This window comes from Rhinichthys klamathensis, unplaced genomic scaffold, assembly GCF_029890125.1.
Source record: "Rhinichthys klamathensis goyatoka isolate OS25496 unplaced genomic scaffold, OSU_Roscu_1.1 h1tg000005l_1, whole genome shotgun sequence".
Classification (NCBI taxonomy): Eukaryota; Metazoa; Chordata; class Actinopteri; order Cypriniformes; family Leuciscidae; genus Rhinichthys; species Rhinichthys klamathensis.
Window position 1 is genome coordinate 1,907,416 of NW_026606558.1, and position 22,585 is coordinate 1,930,000.

The window sequence follows — 22,585 nt, forward strand, 5'->3', positions numbered from 1 at the left end:
ATCAGTTATACAAATATATTTTAACAGTTTCTCAAAACAGAATTATCCTTACAGACTGCATGTTTATAACCAGCACCCACACACAGGATTAAACACCCAAAGCTTTGCTTAAAGCATCGATTAACCACTGAAATATCAGTTACAATATATGTTTTAAAGTTGGTTTTTATTATAAAATGGATCGACTAATTCTATTTTGCCCACAGATGCACAAACACATTTTTTGACAAATCAGATCCAGTTTAATGGCCAGCTAGGATGTGTGAATTCCTAATGATTTATGAAATGATTTTTTTATGTGTGATATCTTTGACTATTACACAGAATAGCAATATGAATTTATAATAAATTACGCAAGAACACGTGCAGTGCAAACACTATGGGCAATCTTTCTTCACTAGTAGAGCGCTGACATTGCAGGTTACAATACCTCGGTATACAGTAAGTGCCTAATCTTTACAAACGTGTCTAAGAAGAACAAGTAACTGCTCAAGAAGACTTTTGATGCCGAATCATCAGTTTGATAGTAATTGCCACGATAAAGACTTACAGTCCTAAAAAGATTTTACAATTAATGTCCAAACATGAAATCTTGTTTACTCCTTTCAGTTATTTCTCTAACTTTAAACATGTTGTTAATTGATATATCAGCATATTTTGGACCATATCAGCACTGATAAGTGATATCCTTTAAAGCTTGTTTTTATTATTCTGCCTTAATTTATTCAGGGGCTTACATTAATAGTCATGAATTAAAGGGATAGTTCACCCAAAAATGAAAATTCTGTCTTTAATAACTCACCCTCGGTCATTCTAAACCCGTAAGACTTTCGTTTATCTTCGGAACACAAATGAAGATCTTTTTAATTAAATCTGAGAGATTTCTGTCCCTCCATTGACAACTACAAAAGTTCATAAAGAGATCATAATCATAATCCATATGAATTGAGCGATTTATTCCAAATTTTCTTAAGAGACGCATTCACTTTATATGACAAACAGATTTGTGTTCCAAAGGTGAACAAAGGTCTTATGGGTTTGGAACAACATGAGGGTGAGTTTTCATTTTTGGGTGACCTACCCTTTACATGTATAATTCCAAATTAAGTGAACTAGAAGTCTACATTAGTTCTATTTCATATCTTGTTCTAAAAGACAGGCAGCAGAGGACTTTATATCATCTAAAGTATGTTTTGCTTGCTCTCTGTCTGCTGCCAGCTTCACTTGGTGACAGCGTGGATGGAGTGCGCTAGATATTCCACGTTTGCAGACGTCACACCAGCCACGGAGATCCGGCCATCTTTTGTCATGTATATAGAGAATTCTTTAATCAGACGCTCCACCTGACAAAGAGCCACAAAGAAGACAAGCAGAGAAAAGCCAATGAGAAAAGGCTGAGGCCTTATCAGAGATACCCAGAATGCACTCTCTCTTGACTTGCCTGCTCCGCTTTGAGTCCCGTGAAGCAGAACATGCCGATCTGGTCAGTGACATGCTGCCAGTTGTGAGTGGAGCCCTCCTTCTTAAGGTTTGAAACGAGCATCTCTCTCATCCTAATGATACGGTCGGCCATGTCTTTCACCTCCGCGAGCCTACCAGAAAAACAGTCGAGCCACAGTCTGTAGAGCTCGGTTCTCATTGGCTGTGTTCATGATGGCGATTAATCTCAGGACTCACCATTCTTTGTAGAGTTCGGGTGTGTTGAGGATAGTGGAGGCGATGCGAGCTCCGTTCATGGGTGGGTTGGAGTAGATGGGTCGAATGAGAATTTTCAGCTGGGATTCCACACGCTTCGCCTCTTCAGCATCCTTACACACCACCGTGAAGCCCCCGACACGCTCACCTGAAGACGCAGAGGTACAGAGTATTAACTTTAAAATCTTGTCTAATTTTCCATATATAACACAAATCCTTGAATGATAAATTGACTCAAGAATATATCTGTACAGTGTATTTTCTCTTACACTGAGGGAGAATTTTTCACTTGTTTAAGGATAAACAAGTTAAAAACAAGTGAGATTACACTTAATTTATAAGAAATTAATACTTTTTTTCAGCAAGGATGCATTCAATTGATCAAAAGTGACAGGAAAGGCATTTATAATGGTACAAAATATTTCTATTTCAAATAGATGCTGTTTTTTTCTAACAATCTTTCATTCGTTTGAACAGTTTCCACAAAAATTATAGCAGCACAACTGTTTTTTATCATTGATAATAATAATAATAATGTTTCTTGAGCAGCATATTAGAATGATTTCTGAAGGATCATCTGACACTGAAGACTGGAGTAATGATGCTGAAAATTCAGCTTTGCCATCACAGGAATAAATTACATTTTAAAATATATTAAAACAGATAAAAATTGTGATACTATTGCACATTACTACTGTTTTTATTGTATTTTTGCAGCCTTGGTGAGAAGAGACTTTTGGATTAGGGAATTATTAACTTTTATATAAGTGTAATACAACAAGTAATTAGCAAGGATTTGTTTTAACAATATTTTTGATGCTCACCATACAGGCCCATGTTCTTTGCAAAAGACTGGGACAGAAGAATGTTGTGCCCCTGCTCAATGAAATAACGCACAGCCCAAGCGTCACGATCGATGTCGCCACTGGCAAATCCCTGGTAAGCCATGTCAAAGAACACCAGGAGATTTCTTTTCTGTTGAAATGAGAGTGAAGAATCTTATTATCACTGAAATAGTCATTCATTTGAGACTGAGGACGGTCATTCTTTTATCGATCCAAATGGTCAAACATAAAGATAAGGATTTCATTCCAACTATATGTTTCTGTCACTTCAATAAGTAGCTTTTCTGAGACCTGCAGTCAGCTTGATTTTGGACTTTAATTTAACGCCAAAACCAGTTACCTTGATCAGTGCAGCCATCTCTTTCCACTGCTCAGGCTTTGGGTCCACTCCTGTGGGATTATGAGCGCACGCATGCAGAACAATCACACTCTTCTCAGGGATTTTCTGAAAGAGAAATAAATAAATGCATACATAAATCTGATTTCATTTGTGGGAAAAAAAAATCCCCCCCACACTTAATTTATACAAATTCTCCACATATTACGTTATCCAGAATTTCTAAATAAAATTATTCCCTCTTCATACTTAAAAGGTGGATCAGAAGAAAAGATGTGTTAAAGCTAAAATGCAACAAATGTTCAATGCTTATTCACAATAAAGTACAAGATTACTTACTGAAATATCATCCAAGGCTCCTTTAAGGTCAAAGCCAATGGTTTTAGGGTCATAGTAGGTGTAAGCATTTAGCTGCATGCCCGCATCTCTGAAGATAGGGGTGTGGTTTCCCCAGGAGGGTTTAGGCAGGTACACGTCCCGGGACACGTTATGGAATCGTGACTAGCCAAGAAGAAGTGATGTGAGTACTTGTTATTTGAACTACCTTTACAACCAATAACCAGAAATAGAAATAGTCAACCCACTTTTTTAGTAGCCTTGGTTAACAAAAACAATCAGGCCTAATATCGAATTACAAACTCAAATTAAAAGCAAAATAATACATGAAAGAATGAAAAACTATTAGCTACAAGACTGTGCCCTTCAATTCATTGATGAAGCGGTGAACAACTCGGCCCATGAGATAAATAAATCAAAAACAAATAGAAATACAATATACACTACCGTTCATGAATTTGGGGTTAGTCTTTTTTTTTTAGAAAGTAATACATCATTTCATGTATGATATTGATCAAAATGTAGTAACAGTAAATTTAATATTTAAAATAAAATCCTGAACAAAGTGTATGTTTTCACAAAAATATTAAGCAGCACAACTGTTTTCAACTGTGATAATAATAACAAATGTTTCTTGGTCACCAAATCAGCATATTAGAATAATTTCTGCAGCATCATTTAGCTGAAAATTCAGCTTTCCATCACATGAATAAATTACATTTTAAAATGTATCGAATAGAAAACATTTATTTTATATTGTAAAAATATTTCACAATATTACTGATTTTACTATATTTTTTATCAAATAAATAAATACAGCCTTGGTGAGCAGAAGAGAAAAAAATCTTACCAACCCCAGACTTTTGAATGCTAGTGTAAAATGTGGCAAGTAAATAAAATATTATTTTTTAAATCATACTTAGTATTTGTTTCTAAAGGTTTATAAGCATACGAAGGAATAGGATGGGTCACCTCTGCTGTGCTCTATGACAGCCACATATAAAACAAAACAAATATATTATGAAATCATTACAAACCACTATATTTAACTATGTACATACCAAAAAGTTAGCACCAATACGTAGAGACCCAGTTCCTGAGATCGTCTGGACAGTGATGCTCTGCGTGCAAAAAGAACTGGGAATTAATACTCACATCTAATAATTTAATAAGCAAAAGACTTCCTTTTAAAATGCATTGCTTTAAAGTACTCACTCTTCCGCTCTTTAAGACCTCATTAGCAGGTCCAAGAGCCAGCTGAGCGCAGGCCTTTGAAAAGTCTGCCAACCCTCCGATACCAAGGTACTCTTTATCCAACTTCTTAGCAGCAATCTGGGCCTCAGCCTGACAATACCAAATTCTGTCATTTGTTTTGTGCAGGGATTAGAATATTGAAACTTTATTTGGCTGATTGGAAGTGGATAGAATTATGGACAATTGCTGTATAACAAATTGCTATATAACAAAAAGCATTTGAGAAGATACAACAGGCCAGGGTGATTCAGGGAAATCTAACAAGATCATTGCATAATCATATCGTATGCCAATAGTTACGTTATGACAAACCTTTCGAACACAGTTGAGGACAAACGGCTTGCCATGATCGTCTCTATAAGCTCCTACTCCGAGGTTCATCTTTTTGGGGTTGGTGTCACGCTTGAACGCCTCCGTGACACCCAGGATGGGATCAGGGGGTCCCATCTGTACCTCAGTCCACCATGAGCTGTGAAAAAAATTAATACTTTCAGCTTAACTGTTGAGTGCAAGTACACTGCTCCAGTCAAAATGTTATGACTGTGTGTTGTCAGGAAAATTGATATTAATAGTTAAATTGTTTAGTTGTTAAATACTTTTGGAAGTAAGGCCAGACACTTTTATAGCATTGAACCCCAAAGAATTTACAGCAGTGCAGAAGACTGAAACTCAAACATCCCTAATAGTTAAATACAGACCACCCTTCTCTTTTCACTGGCCCGAAAACTACTTTGCATATACATTAGGGGAAATATAAAAATCTACCCATTCTTTGAACATCTCATTAAGAATTCTCCAAGATGGATAAGTTTATCATAAGCTGATTATCATTGCAGAGCTTTAGTTCTTGCTAAACTGGAAGGAAGTCTGCTAAACTCCGCTATTGAGACTTCATGTCTGAACGTTAACAGTAGAGGAATTTTTCAACTCCAAGTTTAAGCACATTGCATGGCTGTATTTGTTCTGATGGATGCTTGGCACACAGTTTCAGAATGGCCATGTCATTCTAAATAAAGATTCTGATAGTTTGCCCAGACAAACAGGTCCTCTCTGTAATTCCCGGTGTAAAATGAGACCCCACCCACATAAAGTGTGGTAATCCAATGAAAAGAGGTGAACAACACCCCACCCTCTGCCTCAGAACCAATCATGTGTCACTCTCACATACTGCCCTTTTCAACCCAGCTCTGAATGTCAGTCATTTGTACCAATCAGCAACTAGAACTACAATAAAAAACATACTATGTGCACTGTTGCTGTACTCTCAGCTTTTGAATTTAAGACATACTGCTACTTTTTTTTATCCTCAATAACAAGCAAAACCCTAAGTGTAGAACATTAATTAATGACAACGATGTACAGGACATACAGGGTTTTATGTGGAAGCATGATTGGCCCAGTTTGAGGAAGTAGGCGTAAAAGCATTACATGCTTCTTTTATGTTCCTACTCAAGTCACAGATAATTTATATAGCATATAATTAAGTAAACCCAAAGCTGACAGACAAATAACAAAAAGTTTAAAAGAAAATTGAACAGGCAAGTAAATAAAAATAAGAAGATATGTAAAATAAAGGAAATGAATGAATTTATGAATTATGTTCCTAAACATTTTAAGTGTCCTCGTCTTAGCAGACACATTAATAAATAAATAATAAAGTAAGAGCGAATATAAAACACAAGTATCCAAGATAAAAAAAAAAACAATTAGTAAAAAAAAGAAGAAAAAAAAGAAGAAAAATGAAAACGTTTTGCAGTTAAACAAATGCAGCTATGCAATTTAATACTTTAACAGAAACATCAGTAAAATAAAATAAGTTTTTATAGGGAGGCTGTTTTTTTCATCTCGATCATGATAATGCCATTAAATAGACAGAAAATATAACCTTGTGTCAGACAGTAGCAAGCTAGGCCTGGCTAAACCTGATACATCACTAATGTAATGTCATTATGAACATTTAACATGAAAAATCTCGCCTGTGTTGATTTCATTAACTCTGATCGCTTGTCAAAGCCCTTTTAGTGATAGTGATATTATATTATAACTTCTGACATTGACAGTCGTCAAATATGAAATAAAAATGTCATTTTGAAAGATAAAAAAACACTCGGTAAACATCAAAAGCATTAATAACTATGTTGAATTATAACCACAAGGTCAAAGTCTCATGTGTTACAGTAGAGTGGCATTCTGTAAATTTCAGTGGTGCTGCTAGTCAGTCCGCTAACTCGCTAGCACAAGCTAGCTTGACAACAGAGTGTTTGCACAAGAAAAATAAAGCCTCAAATTACCTTGCACGGAGCTGTAAGACTGCTAAAATAGGGGCCTGAGCCCCGACATTAGTCAAAATCGTGCTGGATTTCAACAGGGCCATTGCTGGAAGCACCGATGACTTGGAGGAAGACAAACGCACACTGACTGGGTTAGCAACGTTACTTGAACTTGTGTGCTTTGCATGTGTTGATTATAGCGCCTCCAAGGACATTGCATTGCATTGCTGCTGGAGACAAGAGGTAGTACAGTATATGGGACTCGAATACTAGCCAACTAACAGTTACGAGTAACTGGTTTTAACAGTTTGTTGTACACTTACTTTGGAACAATGTCCCATCAGAAATTGCTAGTAAATTTCACAAATAACTACAAAGAAATGACGTCGCATTTAATTAAACGTGGCATTTTGAAGTAAAATGTCTGAAATATTATTTCCCTGTAAAACATAGGCCTACTCCAATAACTAAAAAAAAAAAAACATTTTACAGTGTATAACGTTAATTATTGCCTGTGTACTGTATCAAATAGCCTCCATAGGGGGCTTTTAGTTTTACACTGAATGTGAATACTATATATATATATATATGTATATGACATATATATATATATATATATATATATATATATATGACATTTACATGGTCGTATGTCCAAACAAAGGTTCAGTCTTCACAAGATGTGGTTTTCAATTTTCCAGACAAATTACAAGCGACTTGCATCAGAGTGAAGCAATATGCATATTGACATACTAGTGCAATTATAGTAAGTGGCCACTTGGAGTCATTGTTGCTCCACACGTTGCAGAACTGTTGAACCCCTCAATACCAGTGAAAGGCTCACCTCTATGTCTCTGTATAGGCTATATCTAGGACTAGGATATAAAGGCTGATGTCTCTATACTACATCTCTCTGCTTACAGACGTTGAGTTCTGCAGTTTACTTTCAGATGCTGTGAATACTGACATGTATGACATCACAAATTAACGTTACAATGACTGCCAGACATTCTTGGCATATTTTATGTGCATGAGTAAAGAATGAATCCGTGAGCCTCAATCTTAGCATCATGACCATTCAACATCCATTTAAGCTCATTTTTGCTTGTCCTTTCTTTATCTTAGCTACCATCCCCCTTTTCCCTTTTATGCTTTCAATTTTCTATGAGACTTATGAGGCTCGCAATGAGCCTGAAGGACATTAAAGGGCTTTATAATTATATTAGCATATGCTGAGTGGCAGAGAGCATTGGTGCTTTAGTGGTAACTTCCTTGTCTGCCTTGCAGGAGATCCGTGGAAGATAAGCTGAGGCTGTTACATCTTCGTCTTAGAAGTTTAGAGTATTTGTAGTTGCTGTGAGCTATTAATGTTTGAAGCATAGCCTAGAAAGTGGATTCCAAGCCTGTGTTTGGTGTATTCTCAGATGCGTGTCTTGGTTACCGCTGTTAATGTGATTTGTTCACTTTAATGGAAAATAACATTGGTAGGAAAAGCATCTGCCAAACACACAAATGTCAGAAGAATGAGATCCGTTGATGATTGCAGCAGTATCTAAAATATTTTAATTCAATCCAACACTGTTTTGAATTGTTGATGGACACCATTAGATGTTTTTATACCTATCAGCTTCATCAAGTCTTAAACAGTATTTAGATGCCTAAATTAATTAAAAGGAATCTAAGGCCTCCAAATTTCAATTAGCATCGCATTGATTACCTTTAGGTAACAACTTTTTTTTAAAAGAACATAGCCTCTTTCCCATTTTGTAGTGTAGAAAGACTATAGAGAAGAGGTGAATTTAGCCATTTCCCCATTAAATTCACAGTAGCTATATTTAAACATCATCAATAAAAGAACAGGATTCTCTTCATTTATTAATTCGTTAATCTAGCAATTACAATATAGACATAATACCAGAGTATGAATACTTTCTAGTAATTGTATTCAATAGGAACATTGGGAAAGGGCAAAGCTTTTGATATAGCCTATTTAGAAAAGCAACATTTTTGGAGCTGAGGAACCGTCTCATATTATTTTCATTTACAGTTCATTTGCTTTGAACAAAATTCTCACTGGTATCACTTGAACACTTGCTAAGCAAAAAAAGTCAACATTGTGAAACTGTTAAATAGAGTCTAATTGCTTTTCTTTAAAAGTCTGCAGAAACGTTTAAGAAAAATAGTTAACATTTAATTAATTATCAGTATTTGTTTTGACTTTAAACTGTTGTCTTCAGATATATGAATGTGCTTTTTGCTAAATTATTAGAATATATAGAATGTTAAATAAGATATAGGTTAGATTTTGTCAGATAAGATTTAGTTCAATAAATCATCAGTGTACATTGGAGAAATGTTATCAGTCAATGCAAGCAGTGTAGAGAATCCCCATTTATAAAACCAAAACTGCATTTGGATGAATTATTCATGTTCTGATGATTAATTGATAGGAATTTCTACAAACTCTGCTATGTAAGAGGAAAGTCTAGCAGTTAAATTATTTAATGTGGTTTAAATGCATCTGGACACAATGGGGAAAGATGTTTTCTAGAAATGTGATGTCTCCATTCAGCATGTCACAGAACTGACTGTATCGGATGAGATGTTACATGTAACAAAGGACAATTTCAAAGAGTTAATATGTTCTGTTTTATAAAAGAAATATTCACGCAATTGTATTTTTGAAATAAATTCTCAAGCATCCGGATTAGCAAAAACAAAAAAAATGACAAAACATCAAATTTATATCACATTACTTTTATTAATGCTCTCAGTTACATCCTTAAACAGTATCAAGCCAAAAAAACAAAAACAAAAAAACACCACAAACCCACACATAATTGGGCAGGAATAAGATGAAATGAGGACAAAAACAAACCGAAGAGGAAACCAAACGGAAAGGAAGAAACCAGAAGAAGAATTTAAAGCCAAGCACTCCAAATAAATATCTAATCATATTATACCATTAGTCTGCTACTCTTTCAGAAAGATTCTTCTTTAAATATATAGTTTAAAAATTGAGCAGAGGGCATCATAGTAGCTGCAGTTTGAAGGCGAAGGAAAGCAGTGGCGATCGGGGTTGTGGGAAGGGAAAGGAAAGAAGGGGAGAGGACAGACGTTGTGCTTTTCTGTGCACACTCATTCAGAACTCATTTCGAGAGGGAGACGGGAGGGGGACGGGGGTGCCCGGCACATGCACACGGTTACAGTATTCAGGCAGCTGGAACAGAGCTGAGATGAAGGTCAGAAAGCCTCGATTTACAGCATGGGCTCCCGGCAAAGGACAATCTCCAGCTCTGAGCGGTACAGTTTCCCCCCGTCTGACAGTGCCATGATGCTCTGCTTATAACCAGTCAGGCTCTTGGTGTCCACCTCCTGAGGTTAAACACAAGCACAGTACAGTACGATTGCTTTTGTTATTTGTCACTGTGAAGTGCTATGCTATATTTCTGAGCCTTCTTATCTCACCTTATGGTTCTTCTCGTAGAGGTCCTTCAGGAGAGCCTCCAGCTCCTGCTCGTCAATATAGCCATTCCCATCCTTGAAAGCAAGAAAACACCCATGAAATTCACAATTTACTAAACCTTTTGAATGATCTTCAGTGGAACAAAGGAGGATTGTACTGATTTTTCTTCTCTAGACTTTAAAATTCCAGGAGACATAAAATAGCTTTGTGTGCAGAACATATTGAAATTGAACTGTGGCGATTGAATCACTGTGAGTGAGAACTTGAAAGTCGGATCATTCAAATTTGTGGACGAATCATTCAGTGTGAACTCATTCACTGAAAAGATCTGACTCAAAAGAACTATTCATTCATGAATCAAGCACTACTCTCCTAGGCTTAGGTTTAGATCGTATGGCAGTGGAATATAGGTGTATAGACCACTAATGATATTTTTTAAGTGCTTTTGTGTTCTTTTTGATGCTTGAAAGCTTCGGTCACCATTTATTGTTTTAGCATGGAAAAGAGCCAGCTTTGGTGTCCAATAGAAGAAAGTCATGTGGATTTGGAGGGACATCAGGGTAAGTAAATGATGACAGAATTTGTATTTTTGGTGAAATAATCCAAGAGTCTGTTCATATGAACAGAGCCATATTGGCTTAATGATCATTGGTTAAATGTTTACTGCCTTTTGAGTGACTTAATCCTCATTAGAAATGCTATTTTTTCCAAACGCCTTCTTAATTTATGACTGTAAGCCATAATAGTGCTTAGATGGCCTGGCATGTGATGTCTCGCTCTCAATATTTTTCATAACAACAGAAAGGCATTTTGACTGCGGGAAGGAGACTAATTCTACATTAATTCTACACTTAAATGCTAACATTGTGTTCACGTAGATTACATTTCATGTATAATTGAAGGTTGGTCATCATTGCAAGCCTGCGAGCGGGTGCTGTTGTCTAATGGTCTCTGTTTGCTCAAAGATATAGATTACATAGAACAATGATGAGATAATCTTGCCTTCCTAAGGCATAAATCTGGTCTTTGAAAGTTAAAGGGATAGTTCACCCAAAAATGAAAATTCTGTCAGTAATTACTCACCCTCATGTTGTTCCAACCCCGTAAGACCTTCGTTCATCTTCGGAACACGAATTAAGATATTTTTGATGAAATCTGAGAGCTGGATCACTCCTTCATACTAGTCCATAGGCTTCTTCAGAGATTGAACTTGCCGGCCTCGAAAAGTTATTAAAGACATCGTTAAAATAGTCCAAGTGACTACAGTGGCTCAATCTAAAGTATATCATGCGACGAGAATACTTTTTGTGCGCAAAAACAAACATAAATAACGACTTTATTTCAACTATTCATTTCCTTCTCTTTGGGCCTCTAGTCAGTTAACGTAGTGTGATTCCGTAGAGCTACGTCACACGTAGGCTCACTATTGGCCGACGCTGGTCATGTGGGTGATGCGTGTGACGTACAACAACAGAAGCGTACGCTGTTACACTAGTGAACTGACTCAAGGCCCACAGAGAAGGAAATGAATAGTTGAAATAAAGTCGTTATTTTTGTTTTTTTTTGCGCACAAAAAGTGATCTCGTCGTTTGATAAACTTAAGATTGAGCCACTGTAGTCACTTGGACTATTTTAACGATGTCTTTAATAACTTTTCGAGGCCGGCAAGTTCAATCCCTGAAGAAGCCTATGGAGGAGTGATCCAGCTCTCAGATTTCATCAAAAATATCTTAATTCGTGTTCCGAAGATGAACGAAGGTCTTATGGGGTTGGAACAACATGAGGGTGAGTAAATACTGACAGAATTTTCATTTTTGGGTGAACTATCCCTTTAAGTGGAGAAAGACTAATGATGTACTTGTGGTAGTACAGCATTAAATAGCAATTTTCATCTTGCAGCAATTTTCATTGGGATTTCTGTAATTACTTGTGGTTGGCACTTAAACTGTTGTAAATGTGCTTCTGATTTTGCATTTTAAATCCCTTTCCAAATGATGATACCACCAAGCTGGGAGAAAAAACAGGTGCAGGTGCTTCTGCTCATTTTCCTGCACAGGTGAATTTGGGACACTGTTTTGCATTCAGAAGGCGCTCACAAAGGAGGGTAAGATCAGATTTCCAGCAACACAACAGCAGTGCATACAAATCTACACAATATCGTAAAGCCCTGCAAAAAGACGTTCAGCTGGTCTTGCTGGATTATACATCACCTTATCATAGAATGTAAAGATGGCGTTGAACTGCTCAGCAGTTAGCTTGACGCCCTGTTCAGCAATAAAAACATTTTTCAGTAACTAAAAATATGAAATTTCAAACTAAAACCAAACTTTAAGCTTAAAACTTTAAGATAAAACTTCCTGTATGACTGTGCTCTCACCTGAAACTTCAACAAGAAATTCTCCTGAACCGGCAGAAGCCTTGACATAAACAGAAAAATGATTATTGGGTTGATGTGTCTTACAATATGAATGTGATTTTAAAAAAAAAACATTATTATTTCTCACCTCGCCATTTCAGACAGACCCAGTTTCCCATCGCCATTTAGATCAAACATCTTGAGCTAAAAAGGAGAGAATGGCACAGTTTAAATGTTTACCACAGTATCCTGGAAGTTAGTCATTGAATGTTTCTCTTCAAGAATGTTCATAAACGTTTCAGTTAGTCAGTTAAACATAACTAACTGCTAGTTGTTCGTACTTGTTCTTAAGACACAGTCTTAACATAATGACTATGATTATGCAACTGGCCCCTGAACTTGCTTCCAATTTCCTTATAAAATCAATATGTCCTATTGCTGCACAACATTTCTTAACTTATTTTGTTTTTCAAAGTGGGTAGAGGACAACTAAGGCTCTCAATTATCCAGCTGGCTAGCCTTGGATTAATTCAGGGTTGTGTCTCTGGCCTTAAGATGTGGACATATGTTAGCACAGCTGGAGTGCAGACACAACCCGTGGGGCCAGTGCATGTACAAGTCACTCAAGCATGGTGGCAAACGGCTCCAGGATTTTAAGGTAAAATAAAACTTTTTTTTGTTTAATGTTTGTTATGGGGTAACTAGGAGACACTAGGAGGATAAGATATCGACTAATGCACCACAAAGACAACAACTTACTGTTGTTTGTGTGTATTCCTGCAATTTCTGTTCGTCATAGTGTCTGTTTGCCTTTTTAAGCAGGTCAGAGAGGAAGCCCTGTTGGAAAAAAAGATTATGATGATTTTATATACATTTTGACGATTTTAAATTTAAATAATTATTTAAGAGTTTAAAAACCTGTTAAAAGAAAATGCTAGGATTTCAAAAACCTCTTTTGTCAGCTGAAATTATATTTTATATACTATCCCATCTACAAAAAGGTTCAATGAGGTTCAATATAGCAACCTTGTGTTCTTGACTCAATTATAAAGAACAATTTAAATGCCAAAAATGTTGTATATAAGGAAAAATGTCTTAAATGATCGCATTATACTTTAATGTTATTTTATATTAACGGGTTATTTAATTATTTTCTACTAATGGATCAAATTAATTAATTAATTAATTAAAACTTAATTAATTAATTAAAACTAAATCCATGACATGATCGTATGATGGGAACCCCTAAAAGATTCTATATATGAAACAAATGACAGATCCTTTCTATATATACTGTACACCTTTATATACAGTTCTGTATAGAAGCTTCTTAGAGTATATTATCTTACAAACCCCCTCCTGTTCTGGTTTGTGAACACCTTTAAGCATGACATCTGCTATACTTTTTTTTTGAGGTCATCGTCTCCTCAGTGATCATTGCTTCATTTGCTTTGTTTACAAATGTAGTGATTTGTATACTCTCTTCGGATGCCAGCCACCAAATCCAGGGCGATTTGCATAGTTTCCATCTGCCTCGACACATTAGTGGCTGTGGAAACTCTTTTCAGGATTGTTGTGAAGGCCACAGCAGGAAAAGTAATAGAAATCTTACCTTAAGTTCATTAGCCTCAATGAAACCGCTGCGGTCTGTGTCATATTTCCGCCAGGCCTGTATACAGACAAGCATACAAAAAAAGATACTGTAACTGTACCATCAGTACAGCTTATAATTATATGTGCAATTTATCTTAGATTTGACAAATCAGAGGGAAAGGAGTGCGTGTAAATGCGGAAGTGGAGAAATAATAGGCCAAAGTACATTAATTAAAATAGCTTTTTCATTATACCCTCTGTAATTTCTATTCGAAGCAGCTGTGCATTGTTAGAGCAAGGAGCAAGAAATGCCATTTAATGAATGTTTTAATCCAGCAGCTGGCCTTGTTTCCATCACAGGCTCTTATCAAAGATAGATGCCTCCCTCTACAGGTCTACGGAGAATTACAGCAGCACATCTATAATACATGCATCTGAAAATAGAAGTTTGTACTTACTCATTCTATCCCTTTAAAAGGCTCGCCTACTACACTGGATGATTAAAAAGCTTCCCTTTCTCCTTAGTTCATTCTCTCTTCAACTTGACATAATACACCATTGAGGCAGTCACTTGCTGATGATCAAACCATCCGAAATGTAGTATTTGGCAACGCATTGTAATGAATGAGTATACGGAAAATATTTGTATGGTTCCCAAGAGGGAATTTGTGTTTTATATATATTATATATATATATATATATATATATATATATATACGTATATTGTATATGTATATATGTTTATATGTATGTAAATGACCCTGAAATGAAAAAGTAGCATCATCACTTACTGCCATGAATTCAGCGCTGGATCCCACAAACTGTCTAAAGCAGAGAAGGAAGTTCTCTTCTGTGGGCAAGATCTGAGCCAGCTGATGGAAAGGATAGATTGGATTAGACACCCGTACAACAAGGCAGTGTAAATAATTGAAGACCAAAATTTTTTCCTATTTGAGACCGGCTCTTTTTGGACAGCTCTATCAATAAGTTACAGGTTTGATTAAAGTCATGACTGGCGTTAGAGTTTCCTCTTCTCAGAAAGGATGATGGGATAATTACGGTCTCTTAGGGTACCGGATGTTTACAAGCTTGTCAATAGCAAAGTCACAGTGATGTAAGTGATGTGTTCTTCTACCTCTGACATCTCAATTCTTCCGTCTTTGTTCTTGTCAAATTTCTGCATGAACTCTGTCATCTTCTCTTTAAAGGCTGCATTTGAGGGGTCCTGAATGAAGACAGCACAACAAGATGAATCTTCTTCTCATTCTTTGCTTATTGAAAAAGCTTCTCAGGTTAGGACAAAGCTAGCACTTTATAAATGGTGTACATTGTTCTCTGCCATTCCTTGCCACCTGTAAGGCAGATAATAGAATTACTAACTTTATGAGGCTCCCCCTGTTATATTGTTGAACATACAGGGATAAAGATCAAATCTCCTGTCCTCTCTTTCCTGGATGCCATCTGCCTAGTCATCTGGGGTCTTTATATATTTGATTTGCACACAGTTCACACTAAGCAAAGTCTATATAAATAGGGCCCTATGTACTCTGTTAAAATGAAGGAATTTATCATATTGATTTTTCTGTACAAACAGCATTGAAAGGTGTTTTCCCCATATTTTGAATGAGGCATTGCATTGTGTCTGTAAAGTTAAAAAAAATAGAAAATTACCAGTGCCTTTTCTGTTTTATTCTTAGTGTCTCATCTCTATGTCTTAGTGTTTCTAGTTGATCTCATCTAAAGAGATAGAATTGCAAAAATAATGAACATTTCCATTATCTATTAAAACATGAATGTTTTGAAGTTTCAAACCTGCCCAATCTTCGAAACAGTTAGCCCCGCCCTCTAATCATGCCATTGGTTGAGCCAGTGGAGACGACGCTGACACACTGCAGCTTTGAAATCTTAAAGTGATAGTTCACCCTGTTGTTCCAAACCTGTATGACTTAATTTCTTCTGTGGAACACATTTTGAAGAACTGTTTTTGTCCATACAATGAAAGTCAATTAGGTCCAAAACAACATCGGACCCCATTTACTTTATTTTGTATGGGAAAACCAGCCCCCCAAAAAACATGGAGACATTTTTCAGAATATATATAAAGTTCTGTCATGAAATTCTAGATGGCGCAGGCTGATAGTTCCTTATCTCAATCTTCTTGCAATCACATCATTCTCTGTAGGGCACAGCTGATTGGTTCCTGCTGTATCAGTAGCCAATGAGCTCGCTGCTTAACCTTCAAATACTTGGTCAGCATTTGCTGTAGCAGTCTCAGCATGCTTTCAGAAACTCTCTCATCTTCCCCAGCTCCACCTGTATAGATCTGCTACAGGTAACTCACGTATGCTATATTATACAGCAGCATCATGTCTTACTTGCTCACAGCAGCGTGTCGTGTATGTATTAGCAATAGCAAGTCCCATACTTGCTCTGCAGCAGCAGCGATAACAACAGCAACAGCAGATATATTCCGCCAAGACCAAACATATCAGTTCCTTAACTGGTTTGGGGTTTCCTAAGTTCCCTCATTGCTTTGAGAATTCCACAGTTTAGTTTGAAAGACACAGTGCTTTATAATGAGATGTTAATGCTTCTTCACTTGTCCATATATACTCACCACACCAGCCCCTCTCCGTGCAATCTCCAGCTGACTAAAGAAGTTTTCAAGCTCCTTATCCTCAATGTAGCCATTTCCTGCAATATAAGGAAGTCTGGTTCAGGACTTACTGAGATGTCTTCATCTATAATGATGTTTGTCATTATAAGACTAGATAACTACTATCTCTCAATGGAAATGCTAAGTAATGAGATTGCCTAGATGGCTGCTTTGAAGCTGGTTAACTCTAGATTGGTTTGTTGGCTGGCACCCAATCCAAGTAACACAGTTCTTAATTAAAAACTTTTGATGGCTAGTCTCCCAGTTAAAGCTTTGAAGGCTTTCTTTTTTCCATTTTTCCTCTAATTGGGGGCCTTACAGTATGAGCCTTTTAAAGCCATTTATTTGAAAAGACGAAAAGGAGATTCTTCTTGATGCTTCAGAGAATATGCTGACATTTTAAATTACCCCCACAAATAAATGCAATATTACCATCTGGGGGTAATTTCCCATGCCAGGAAATTGGCCCTTCATCCAAAGGAAATATGCGTATGTGTACGCGTTTGAAATGGGATTTTGTGTCTATGGCCTAATACATCACCAAATTGATTGTAACTTATGTGAAGTGAGAACTAAGTATTGTCCTATTATCATGTTTGAAATGTCTTAGTGTGAACTACTATTTTGATGAATTTGCCTGTGGATTATAGTGGCATTTCTAGACAGCTGGACTACATGACTCATGGGAAATATCTCTTTCTGTTATTTATAATAAATGTGAAGTACCATCACTACATGGCTGTGAAAATATGAGCTGAAGACAGGCAATCTTACTAGTGTGTCAGCAATTGTCTGTCTATTGTGTTGAGAAAATGAACACTACATTGATTGTAGACAAAGATCTATGCAGAATAATTAATCTACTAAATCGTTGGGTGCAATACATAATAATTAATAGTTTATACATGCATTAATCCTGCTGAGTATGTTGGAATTGACTGCTATGTTGCCATCTGGTGCTGATATGATTGCTCTGACATTTTCAGAGATATGACGACCATTCATTCTCTTAACAATGAATTGAATTTTTGTTTACACTTTGAACTAATGGTCTTTGAGAATGTCAATGTGTACAGATTGTTGATTCTATCATGCTCATATGCAATATGGCCCAAGCATACATATTGGCTATTCATTTTTTATTTCTACCATATTTGAATTCTATACCTGTTGGCTCTGCCTATGGTATTAGCATCATTTTCCCGGCATGGCAAGCCATCTTGGATATAGAACTGATGCGTTGGAGTAGCCATTTTGGACTATGACATAACAAAACATGTCACTTGCTGAACCAGTTCAATTGTGTTGGAGTAGCTATGAACTTTACTGATACTAAAAATGGAAGGAATTTCCATCAAGTCACTAGAATGAGTGGTAAAGCATCTTTAATGGAAAATAATTCCAGATGCTTCTCAATATCTTCTAGAAGTTATTCTACGATAATGTGGATGACTGAGAATCTTCATGAAACATGTCAGATCAATGTCTTCCTTAAAAACAATTTTGTAGCAGTTACATTTATAATTGATTACATTTTAAATAAACATATCATAAGCCATCCCTCATAAACTTTACAGATTGTGTATACCTTATTTTTTTCTGAGTGTCCTCTTTTTCTCAGTATTTCATTTAGGCTATACAAACTAGGTGGGAAACGAACAGGAAAGAAACCCTAACCAAGTTGTCAATAACGATAACATCTGCGCCACGAATACGATTATGATCCTAATACATAAATAATTAGTCAATGAGATATTTTCAGCTTTAGATATTGTTGCAGGATGTAAGAAAACTCTCACAGAATAACATCCGATGCGCTTCCTGTAAGTGATCTTGACAAGATGTCCTGGGTGATGAGGACCTTGAACACAATGCCCATCATCCCAACAATGACAGATGCCCGCAGGATGCGTTCAAATAAACTTGGGAATGCACCGTGTAGGAGAAAGTGAACTTTCTCAAATCCAATCAGCGCGCGCATGATGCACGAAAAATGATGTCGAGGTGGGCAGTCACTAAATTTTGAAATACAGCTCCGGTGAAACATTTGACCACCAGCATGAATGCGAATTGCGAAATAGTCGGCTATACAGAAAAAAAAATATTTCACTAATGGGACACAAGACTATTTGGAGCCCCTTATACTTGAAACGCGATAGTCTTATTTAATAAATGAATAAACTTTTTTTTTTTAAGTCGTATAGGTTTTCATTGATTTTGTCCACGACTTATTAGATCAGTGGTAGAAGTCTATATCGATTAGATTTGTGCCAAGGAGAGTCAGAGGACTAAAAATGTTTTATGATTATCAAGCAACACCAACGAAAATGACGAATCTGTGACAAGATAGAATTCAAATAATAGGCTAATATGATATAATGTGTGTGTGTGTGTTTATAGCCTACAATTTCGGGAATTACTTTTTTAGGCATTTTATTATTTCCTAAGTTTATTTCACGCCATAGTCTATGCATTAGCCAACTGATTACAATGACATTGGGTCATAAATGTTCGAATGTTGTTTATTAAGTTTCTTTCTGTGATCAATTTGTTTTTCGAACGTAAAAAACTGCCAAATTCTTTCATTTTCACACAGAGATATCGAACCCTATAAAGTCTTTACAAGTGTTTATTGTTAGCGTCAAACTTTTTTCTGCTTTTTAATGATAAAATTTCACTCATGACATAATTAGTTCTTTTTTTAGAATCATAATCCGTGGAATAAACGGCGCATCTGGACTCACCGTCTGCATCAAAATGTTTCCAGATATCCAAGAACTGTGATGCGGTCAGCTCTGCCAAGTGAAGGTAGGGAGGCTGCTGTCCTTTGTTTGCCATGTTTTCGTATCTGTCCTACTGTCCGCAAGAAAATCCCGGGCGAACTTTTGCTCACTCAGTCCAATTCGCACTGTAACTCCCCCAGTGCTTTGCAGGGGGTTTTAAATGCGCTGAGTGCTTGCAGTTCTGTGGCGCTCATGCGGGTGGCGCAGTAGTTCCAGCATCACTGTTTCATGGCTCAGCACTCACGCACGTGCTGGAGATGCTCAGCTCTACAGATGCGTCCACAGAAACATGTAGATGGACCAGAATCACTGTATGTAGGCTATTAAACGTTCTGCTCCGCTTACGTAATGTAGCCTATATGTGGCTGATATTTATGTAAATTATGGAATGGAAAAAACTTCCAAATGACTTTCATTTTGAGTCATTTATTTTTCCACACAGTTATTCTCCACTGGCAGAAATCAAGCTTTGTGCATCGTAAAAGCAACGCACACATTGAAAGCCGTGTGCAGCAGCGTATAGGAGAGGAGCAGAATGAGAGAGACTTCCCCATCCCCTCTCAAACATTCTGTAATCCTCCAGCTGCCTGCTCACTTATGAGAGAAACCCCTCAACAAGCAAACCTGAAGTCAGAGAAAACACCAACTCCCATACTCTAGTCAGTGGAGTGACTAAAAACATTCAAATGCTGTTTTACTAAATAAACACATAGGCCCGGTTTCACAGACGGGGTTTAGAATAAATTAGGACATTTCACTAGCTTTTATAACCGTCCGTTAGAAAAAAAACATTACTGGTGTGCATCTTGAGACAAAACAATGGCACTGACATTTTAAGATTTTAAGTTGCTTTCAGTTGAAACAGCTCAAACATACATTTTAGTCTGGGACTAGGCTTAAAGGGATACTTCAGGATTTAGCATTAAGCTTTGTATTAGTAGAAAACCTGTATTATTTTCGAATTACCATGCTTTCCACCCTCATATCCCCCTGAGACGAAAGATTTGTGTATTTTTTGTCTGGAAAAAATCCTCCGATGACGCAAAAATCGTCATTTTGCATCATCGGAGGATTTTTGGGCCAGAGGCTAAAGACTACAGTCAGTAGTAGGGGCTGTTCCGCATGTTTTCAACCCGCCTATAGAGGGTGGGATCTCACTCACAGAATATACACATAGTGTCAGACATCTTTTTTGGAAGCTAAGCTAGCATGCTCTTGTTCTGTGGAGAAAGCTGAGTAGGGGTTACCATCCTCTTTTTCCCGGACATGTCCGGCCGTTGATGTCCGGGATGCGATATTTTTTTTCACAGGATGGTAGGGGAAGACTCATGAATATTCATTAGGGAACTCATCCCTGATTGGTCTGATGACCTACCCCCTAACCCCGCCCCTAAACCTACCCGTCACTGGGGGTCTGATGACCTACCCCTAACCCCGCCCCTAAACCTACCAGTCACTGGGGTTAAGAACAATCAGGGATGAGTTCCCTAATGAATATTCATGAGTCTTCCCCTACCATCCTGTGAAAAAAAATATCGCGTCCGGGATTCAGCTTTTGCTTTCTGCAGTCGCCATTCATTGTTTACATGCACACCTTTTGTTTCAATCTAACTGAATTCATTCCGATTGGTGAATCTGAATGTAGTGTTTACATGAACGCTAAATAAGTGATCGGTTGATGTGCGTTTTAACATTGCTAAGAAAATTCCCGCTCCTCCGTGAGAGATACGAGACCGTGCGTCTCACAGGTGTTGCTCATCGGTAATCACGCCACCGGCCTCGCGCCGTTCTCCCGCGGCCCTCGGCCTCGTCCTGCTCGCCACAGTAAACATAATGAATGGCAACTGTAGAACGCAAAAGCCGAATCCCGGACATTTTGGGCGATCTCGAAACACATTTTCGGGCAGACACATCACGGAGACTCACTAGTAGCCAGGACTTGTTGTTTAACTACTGCGCTCTGTTACCGGTAGGCGTGGCCTCCTAGGGCAGTGAAGCAAGTGCATTCTGGGAGTTGTTGTCTTTCATCCACATAAGCCAAAAATACATTTTCTGGCTTTTCTCAGTCTAGAAAGCTCCAAATTCAAAAATAATTTCACATTTCTTCTACATAAATGACCCATTTTAAATACACATTCATCTTTCCAGAGGTGAAGTATCCCTTTAAGCCTGGTCTGTGAAACCGGGGGTAAGTCACAAGTGTTTATGAAAGTGTGTCCTCTTAGAGGTGCTTACAATCACAGAGAGTGATAAAAGACATCTGTCCCCGCGGAGCCCGCAGCATCAAAGGCTAATTATCCCACCGCAGTCATGCATGCATACTGCTGCCTGCACCATAGGAACACGGATCGGAGCATTGGGAAAAGTAATGCTCACTTACCATCCCGGGAACTCAGCAGTAATTACTGCACCCCTCACTGCCAAATGTGTGTAAGCAGCCTGCCCATGCGACACTCCAGAATCTTTAATGCCAGTTACAATCGTTTGATAGAAATGGCTCAACAAGGGCCATAATTAAAAATCCACACACTTAATTAGATTTTGCACATCCCATAGAGAGCCAGTGGCTTATGAGGACCCTCTCCGCGGTCAGAGCGTCTGAACACTAATCTTGATTATTTGCATAAACAGAAGCTCAAGTTAATTCAGTATTGAGTCAGGTCGAATGTGATGACTGATATGTCTGACTGAGAGTTTCCTGACCTTCTCCACCAAAACTAGTTGACTTAATGAGAGCTTTTTACAGTGTAAATCTGGATCAACAAACAGCTGGTTTTTGCAACTTGCATTTATTGACTATTGAATATGTTCAATATTTGAATTCTAAGATCAGGTCAGCTGTTTGTAAAGAAAAACATTGAAGAAAAAAGAACAAAAAAAAACAGGTTTCTATAGCATTTGGGACTTATTGGAGAATGTCTTTTAAATTCCAATTAAATTCATGGATTTTAATTTAATTTGAATTGCAATAGAAAACAGAATACAGAATTGTAA

General features: G+C 37.2%; 2 protein-coding genes across 2 annotated transcripts; both read right to left on the reverse strand.

Annotated features, from left to right (window-relative positions):
- Positions 1 to 1,062: 1,062 nt before the first annotated feature.
- got2a (glutamic-oxaloacetic transaminase 2a, mitochondrial) lies at positions 1,063 to 6,916 on the reverse strand. Its single transcript, XM_056255031.1, has 10 exons — positions 6,759 to 6,916; positions 4,780 to 4,936; positions 4,429 to 4,557; positions 4,275 to 4,334; positions 3,217 to 3,378; positions 2,881 to 2,985; positions 2,520 to 2,670; positions 1,678 to 1,843; positions 1,442 to 1,592; positions 1,063 to 1,343 (listed from the first exon to the last, which is right to left on the reverse strand). The coding sequence occupies exons 1-10, from the start codon at positions 6,839 to 6,841 to the stop codon at positions 1,221 to 1,223; spliced, it is 1,287 nt and encodes a 428-aa protein (XP_056111006.1). The 5' UTR covers positions 6,842 to 6,916; the 3' UTR covers positions 1,063 to 1,220.
- Positions 6,917 to 9,473: 2,557 nt separating this feature from the next.
- Positions 9,474 to 19,740, reverse strand: calb2a (calbindin 2a). Its single transcript, XM_056254961.1, has 11 exons — positions 19,553 to 19,740; positions 16,770 to 16,846; positions 15,288 to 15,377; positions 14,944 to 15,024; positions 14,172 to 14,228; positions 13,319 to 13,396; positions 12,708 to 12,763; positions 12,581 to 12,620; positions 12,414 to 12,467; positions 10,206 to 10,277; positions 9,474 to 10,112 (listed from the first exon to the last, which is right to left on the reverse strand). Exons 1-11 carry the CDS (start codon positions 19,644 to 19,646, stop codon positions 9,996 to 9,998), a joined length of 816 nt encoding a protein of 271 aa, XP_056110936.1. The 5' UTR covers positions 19,647 to 19,740; the 3' UTR covers positions 9,474 to 9,995.
- Between the last annotated feature and the right edge of the window lie 2,845 nt (positions 19,741 to 22,585).